We start from the raw sequence: 7480 nt of genomic DNA on the forward strand, positions 1-7480 counted from the left end.
AAAAAAAAAAAAAAAAAAAAAAAAACTAAAAAAATGAAGAAATGGGAAGTAATCCAGGGAAGGATGATATTGTATGACGCTGTTGTCTATAGGGTTTGAAAAGAAGGTGGGCACTGGGACTTAGGTAGAGCAAGGGCTCTTGCTGTGGACAGGGCCTTTCCACTGACTTTGTTTCCACCCTTATGTCCTGGCAGGTCCTAGAGCCTTCTTTCCGCCAGGCCTTTCCCAATACCAACCGCTGGTTCCTCACCTGCATTAATCAGCCCCAGTTCCGGGCTGTCTTGGGGGAAGTGAAGCTGTGTGAGAAGATGGCCCAGTTTGATGGTGAGTCTGAGGAGATCAGGAGGCATACGGCCAGGATCAGGGTCTGGTTTGCTCCGCATCAGCCCCTTGATTTCCTGTCTTGCTTTTGGGTTATAGGGATCTGCAGAATGTAGGGTGTCAATGTAGTAATTAATATTATGTGCAATTTGTTTCATGCACACTCATACCCTGACTAATTTGTATTAGTGTGTAGAGTTGGGATATAAAGTATTTGTTGCTAAGGGTGTGTTCTTGCTGGAGGACATACAGTGAACTGATGGGCTGTCTGGAGCCTAGGTTCCTTACTTGTCCCATTCATCAGTTTCCTCTGTTACTCTGCTTACCCTGCGTGGTTTTGGAGGGGTGTGGAAAGAGGCAGAACATTCATTCACTTTCCTCCCTTCCTCTGCACCAGCTAAAAAGTTTGCAGAGACCCAGCCTAAAAAAGATACACCACGGAAAGAGAAGGGTTCACGGGAAGAGAAGCAGAAGCCCCAGGCTGAGCGGAAGGAGGAGAAAAAGGCGGCTGCCCCTGCTCCTGAGGAAGAGATGGATGAATGTGAGCAGGCGCTGGCTGCTGAGCCCAAGGCCAAGGACCCCTTCGCTCACTTGCCCAAGAGGTAAGGATATTGGAGGGTGGAGGGTGTGGGACCAGAGAAGGCCTGTTCTCACCTTTATGTGTCTGTCCCCCTTCACACACAGCTAGAGCCAGAATTTTAGGTTCATATAAAGTTAAAGGTATATTTTAGTTGCAAATAAAGCAGCTTTCTAGGCTGATCATCAGGAATTGGGCAAATTTTGATTGTGGAGAGCAAGTTCCAAATACAGCCAGTGCTGGGGAATATTGAACTCCTATTCCAACAAAGACAGGAACAGATTTTCATATAGTGGTAGACTGGTTTTGAGCAAGCTCATTTGACCATTTGAGAGCTCTGAGAACAAATACAGGGAGAGGGGTGGGGAAGAAGAAAGTGCAGAGAGCCTTGGGTGGCACTGCGCGGCTGGCTGTGCCGAGGCAGTGGATGCCAGAGCAGGGTCCTTTGCATTGTTTTGTTTTCTGTTTTGCTGAATCAGACTGTACAAAAATTGCTCACTAAGAAAAAGGATGAAGATCATAGCTAAGTAGTGTCTGTCTAGTTCATTGTTCCACAACTGGGGGTAGTTAAGTCCCCAAGTAGAAGAAAGTAGGTGTCCTCTGTATGCTTTTTTCAGTTAAAGGCAGGGGTTCTTGGAAAAAATAATATAATAAAAGCGAGACTTTTGGCGTGAAACAAGTAGGACACTGAGTGCTTGCCCAGTTCTCTGGGATGGAGTCAGTCTTCCATCACTGCTCCAAGTCATTTTATTGAGAGTTCAAACAGTATGAGAAATCTATATTCGGTGGTCACTTTGCTTTGAAACTCCTCTTTCTCTGCATTTTTTGCTCCCGCTCACTCCAAAGCCATTCATCTTTTCACTACTTGGTCTGTTAGGGTTTACATTTGACCTTCTCCCATTTTGTAATGACTTTGATGCAGGGTGAACCAGCCTAAAGGAGCATCCACTGGTAGGGACACAATAGCTGTGCATAGAGTTGTGAATTACAAGCATTGCACCAATGGACAGGAGCAACTTGGGGTGTAGCTGAAAGTTCTTACTCACGGGTACTTTGTACAAGACCAGGAAGACTCCATCCAGATGCAGGCGCTCTTTAAAGATGTATTTTTTGAACTAGTGATTTGCCTTGAATTGAGCACAGGTGCAGGTCAAGAGTGAGCAGGATTTTTGGTGTGTGTAAATAGGTCATGATAACTAACCCAAATTACATACTGTGTTGTAACTCAGACATTAATTATTAGCTAGAGATTTTCACATATAGTAGGTCAGTACTCTGGGCAGGAAATAAATGAGGCAGTAGTAAACTTAAAATCTTTAATAAACTTGACATTTTCTTAACATGCTTTTGGGAATGTTTATTAATGTATATTTGTTGGGTTACCATGATGTCCTATAGGGCTACCAGAAATGCTTTCCCCAAGGTTTTTTGTTGTTGTTGTTTGTTTGTTTGTTTTGAACAGGGTTTTACTTAGTCCAGTCTGCAGTGCAGTAGCATGATCACGGCTCACTGCAGTCTCCTGGATTCAAGCGATCCTTGAATCCTCCTGGATTCAAGCGATCCTCCCACCTCAGCCTCTGGAGTAGCTGGGACAAAGGCACACACCACCACACCCAGCTAATTTTTTATTATTTGTAGAGACTAGGTCTCACTATGTTGCCCAGGCTGGTCACAAACTCTTGGGCTCAAGCGATCTGTGGCCTCTCAAAAGTGCTGGAATTACAGGTGCGAGCCACTGTACCTGGCTTTTTTTTTTTTTTTTTTTTTTTTTTTTTTTTTGAGACGGAGTCTCACTCTGTCACCCAGGCTGGAGTGAAGTGGTGCAATCTCAGCTCACTGCAACCTCCGCTTCCCCGGTTCGAGCGATTCTCCTGCCTCAGCCTCCCAAGTAGCTGGGACCACAAGCGTGTGCCACCACGCCCGGCTAATTTTTTGTATTTTTAGTAGAGACGGAGTTTCACCATGCTGGGCAGGCTGGTCTCGAACTCCTGACCTCGTGATCCGCCCACCTCTACCTCCCAAAGTGCTGGGATTACAGATAAGAGCCACTGCTCCCAGCCTTTGTTTTGTTCTGTTTTGTTTTGTTTTGTTTTGTTTTCTGAGACAGAGTCTCACTCTTTTGCCCAGGCTAAAATGCAGTGGTGTGATCTCTGCTCACTGCAGTCTCCGCCTCCCGGGTTGAAGCAATTCTCCTGCCTGAGCCTCCTGAGTAGCTGGGATTACAGGTGCGCGCCACCATGCCCGGCTAATTTTTGTATTTTTAGTAGAGACAGAGTTTCACCATGTTGATCAGGCTGGTCTCGACCTGACCTCAGGCAATCCGCCTGCCTTGGCCTCCCAAAGTGGTGGGATTACAGGCGTGAGCCACCACCTCCGGCTCCCCCAGCATTTTTAGTGTCCTAAAAGTGATGTCCTAAAAGACCAAGCTATCAATGTCCAGGTTTTAATTCTAGTTCTTTTAAGACCCAGCTAGGTGAAGCACGGTGGCTCATACTGCTTGGCAGGCTGAGGTGAGAGGGCCCAGGAGGTTGAGGTTGCAGTGAGCCATGATCATGCCCCTGCACTTGGGTGACTGAGCAAGACCCTGTCTCAGAACAAATAACAAAGCTTGCACAGCTCAGGAATGTGTGAAACAATTCCTAGCCCCACTTTTGGTGTGGTTGAGGTTTTAAGAGTCCTCAGATGAGGTCTCTTATGCATTTGGAAAGGAACCTGGGACCTCGGGTTAAAGGACAGATCCTCGCTTTGCTACAGTGTAAACTTGGACCAGTCATTCTACTTGGTCTCATCTGTAAAGAAAGGGGAGGGTCAGGGTAACAGTTCGTAACTCATGGGTTATAAGGATTGAGTGAAATTGATACTCATGGCAATATTTATGCTATGAACAGTAGAACCAACTAAACATTCAGTTTAATGTTCAGTGTTTAGTAGATTTGTGGCACAATCCTGCATTAGAAGATTATTTGGCCATTAAAATGTTTGCAAAGAATTCTGTTTTTGAGGTAGGGTCTTGCTGTGTTGCTTAGTCTGGTCTCCAACTCCTGATCTCAGGTGGTCCTTCTACCTCAGCCTTCTGAGTAGCTGGGACTGCTAGTGCAAAAAATTGTTTTGCTTTTTTGACAGGGTCTTGCTCTGTCTCCCAGGCTGGAGTGCAGTGGTGTGATCTCGGCTCACTGCAACCTCTGCCTCCTGGACTCAAGCAATTCTCTTGCCTCAGCCTTCTGAGTAGCTGGGATAACAGGCGTGAGCCACGGTGCCCAGCTCCTAGCTAATTTTAAAATTTTTTGTAGAGACAGGATGGCAGAATTCTTAACACTATGGATAGCATGTCACAGTAACAACAAAGTATAAGCACAAAACTGCGTATGTCATGGCTACATCTTTGGAAAATCAAAGGCTATAGGAAAATACATAAAAAGATCATCCTGTTCGTTGGCATTATATGTGATTTTCTTCAGTCAGCACATATATATATATATATATATATATATATATATATATATGTACACACACACACACACACATAGAGAGAGAGAGACGGAGTCTTGCTCTGTTGCCAGCCTGGAGTGCAGTGGTGCAATCTCGGCTCACTGCAGCCTCCATCTCCTGGGTTAAAGCAAGTCTCCTGCCCCAGCCTCCCGAGTAGCTGGGACTACAGGTGCATGCCACCAACTTTTTATTTTATTTTATTTATTTATTTATTTTTAGTAAAGATGGATTTTCACCATGTTGGCCAGGATGGTCTTGATCTCTTGACCTCGTGATCTGCCCGCCTCGGCCTCCCAAAGTGTCGGGATTACAGGTGTGAGCCACTGCCTGGCCTTTTTTTTTTTTTTTTTTTTTTTTTGCCCCCAGACGGGACTCTTCCTCTATCGCCCAGGCTAGAGTGCAGTGGCATGATCTCTGCTCACTGCAACCTCCGCCTCCAGAGTTCAAGCAATTCTCCTGTCTCAGCCTGCCACCATGCCCAGCTAATTTTTGTATTTTTAGTAGAAACGGGGTTTCACCTTGTTGGTCAGGCTAGTCTCGAACTCTGGATGGGAGGTGATCCACCCGCCTCGGCCTCCCAAAGTGCTGGGATTACAGGTGTGAGCCACCACGTCCGGCCAGTGTATGTGTTTATAATTGGAAAGAAAGAAAACAGATCTGCAACCATGGAGGGAGTGACCTCTGCTATATTGATGCTGGCATTCTTGGCTCAGTATGCCAGATTGCTTTTAAGATAACCTGAACCTAAGGGCTTTCCAGCATCAGAAAACCTCGAAAAAGACTAAAGCTTGTTTATAGGCAGAGAGGGACTAAAGGACATGGGTGTAAGATTTGGGGTGGAGGCCCTTTGAGAATGTTCATTGCTTACATTCCTGTTACAGCTTGTGTAACCTGAAGAGGCCTGTATGGTGGGGGGAAGAAACTTGGATGAGTCAGTGACTGAGTGTGGTTCATGGAAAACAGCCTGGAGGGCCTGAACAGGGAAAAAGAATCCTCACTCTGTCACCACCTGGGGGCAGCAGTTGTCCATGCCCTTCCTGGGGCACATCTCATGAGCCCCTCTTTGAGTTCACCCTCCACATGCCTTGCATACTTACGCAGAGGAGTGTCCTAGGCCCCTTTTCAAACCCCTTGAGCTCTCTTCCCTCATAAGGTCATACACATCTGCCAGCGCAGTGACCATTTCCTTTATATTAGTAAAGCTGAAAAGAAAGCACCCTTCACTTCTCTTAGCCTGGCAACCCTCCTCCTTGTTGACCCCCATGCTTTCTTCCTCTTAGTACCTTTGTGTTGGATGAATTTAAGCGCAAGTACTCCAATGAGGACACACTCTCTGTGGCACTGCCATATTTCTGGGAACACTTTGATAAGGACGGCTGGTCCCTGTGGTACTCAGAGTATCGCTTCCCTGAAGAACTCACTCAGACCTTCATGAGCTGCAATCTCATCACTGGTAAGAGAGCGGGTCTGAGACGAGGAAGGAGAACAAAGAGTAGCAAGTGCTGTGATTCCAAAGGCTGAATGTTCTCGCTTGCCCCTTCAGGAATGTTCCAGCGACTGGACAAGCTGAGGAAGAATGCCTTCGCCAGTGTCATCCTCTTTGGAACCAACAATAGCAGCTCCATTTCTGGAGTCTGGGTCTTCCGAGGCCAGGAGCTTGCCTTTCCGGTGAGGAAGGTGGAGGAGAGGAGTCTCTTTAGGGTGGGGCAGGGGTAAGGAATTATTGTGTTTTATTTCTGAGCTGATGGACGTTGAGAAGGGTGCAGGAATGCTTATAGGAAGGAGCAGTTCATGTTCATAGTGGACCTGGGGTCTGATGACATGTGTTTGAGCTGGAAGTAACACAGGTGTGGGGTGGTGTCTCATAACTTGACCACATGCTGGCTTTTTATCCCCAGCTGAGTCCAGATTGGCAGGTGGACTACGAGTCATACACATGGCGGAAACTGGATCCTGGCAGCGAGGAGACCCAGACGCTGGTTCGAGAGTACTTTTCCTGGGAGGGGGCCTTCCAGCATGTGGGCAAAGCCTTCAATCAGGGCAAGATCTTCAAGTGAACATCTCTTGCCATTGCCTAGCTGCCTGCACCTGCCCTTCAGGGAGATGGGGGTCATTAAAGGAAACTGAACATTGAACCCTTTCCTGTCCTGCCTCCTTTGTGAGTGGTGGCGTCTTCAAGGGGAGTAAATATGTTGAAGCAGGGTACTTTCTGTGTTTGCAGTACCTCGATATGCAGGAGAGAAGACTTCAGAAGAACAGAAATAGAGGCCTGTGTTCACTTGTGATTTTAATTACCCTGCCTCCTACGGTGATGACTGTCTTCTAGCTGGGAAAGAGCGGAAGCAGTTGGGGCGGATAGTGACATGGGGCTTTGTGACTACCTAATTCTTAGGGGTCAGATTCCAGGCCTTTCCCAGTGAAGGGAGAGAATAGCTGCTAATAAGAAGAGCTAACATGTATAATTCAGAGTGCAAAGAAACTTTACATTATTTCCTGTAACTGTCCTGTGAGATAGGTAGCTGACAATATGCAAGGGTTGTATTTCTTTTGCTTTGTTTTTTTGAGACAAGGTCTGGCTCTGTTGCCCAGGCTGGAGAGCAGTGGTGCAGTCTCAGCTCAACCTCCGTCTCCCAGACTCAAGCCATCCTCCCACCTTAGCCTCCCGAGTAGCTGGGACTATAGGTGTGCACCACCACACCCAGCTAATTTTCTTTCTTTTTTTTTTTTTTTTTTTTTGGTAGAGATGGGATTTTGCCATATTGTCCAGGCTGGTCTCAAACTCTCGCGCTCCAGCGGTCGTCCTGCCTTGGTCTCCCAAAGTGTTGGGATGATAGGCATGCATCACCATACCTGCCCTAGGGCTGTAGTTCAGATGCCTCAAACCTGTAGGGCAAGACACAGACTACTCAGAACAGGCACTGGCCTGGCCCGGCCCGTTGGCTCTTTCCCGGCTGCATTGTCAGGCTGGTGGTATCCCTGATTTCTAACGGGAAGCATAGGGGTTTAGAGATTTCACTAACTTGCCTGTGATCACACATTTTAAGTGTTAGAGGCAGAGTTTTGAACCCAGTGGGTGTCACTTTTTTTTTTACT

General features: G+C 46.8%; 1 protein-coding gene across 2 annotated transcripts in view; it reads left to right on the forward strand.

Annotated features, from left to right (window-relative positions):
• EEF1G (eukaryotic translation elongation factor 1 gamma) overlaps positions 1–6522 on the forward strand; it is a 14347-nt gene extending 7825 nt beyond the window's left edge. For both annotated transcript variants that reach the window (XM_025355399.1, XM_025355400.1), the window contains exons 6-10: positions 195–324; positions 719–923; positions 5668–5840; positions 5931–6055; positions 6286–6522. In XM_025355399.1, coding sequence (XP_025211184.1) covers positions 195–324; positions 719–923; positions 5668–5840; positions 5931–6055; positions 6286–6444 — 792 coding nt within the window. In that variant the 3' untranslated portion in view covers positions 6445–6522. The remainder of the gene's footprint in view (positions 1–194; positions 325–718; positions 924–5667; positions 5841–5930; positions 6056–6285) is intronic.
• Positions 6523–7480: the final 958 nt, after the last annotated feature.

The sequence above is a fragment of the Theropithecus gelada genome, chromosome 14, assembly GCF_003255815.1.
Source record: "Theropithecus gelada isolate Dixy chromosome 14, Tgel_1.0, whole genome shotgun sequence".
NCBI classification, from domain to species: domain Eukaryota; kingdom Metazoa; phylum Chordata; class Mammalia; order Primates; family Cercopithecidae; genus Theropithecus; species Theropithecus gelada.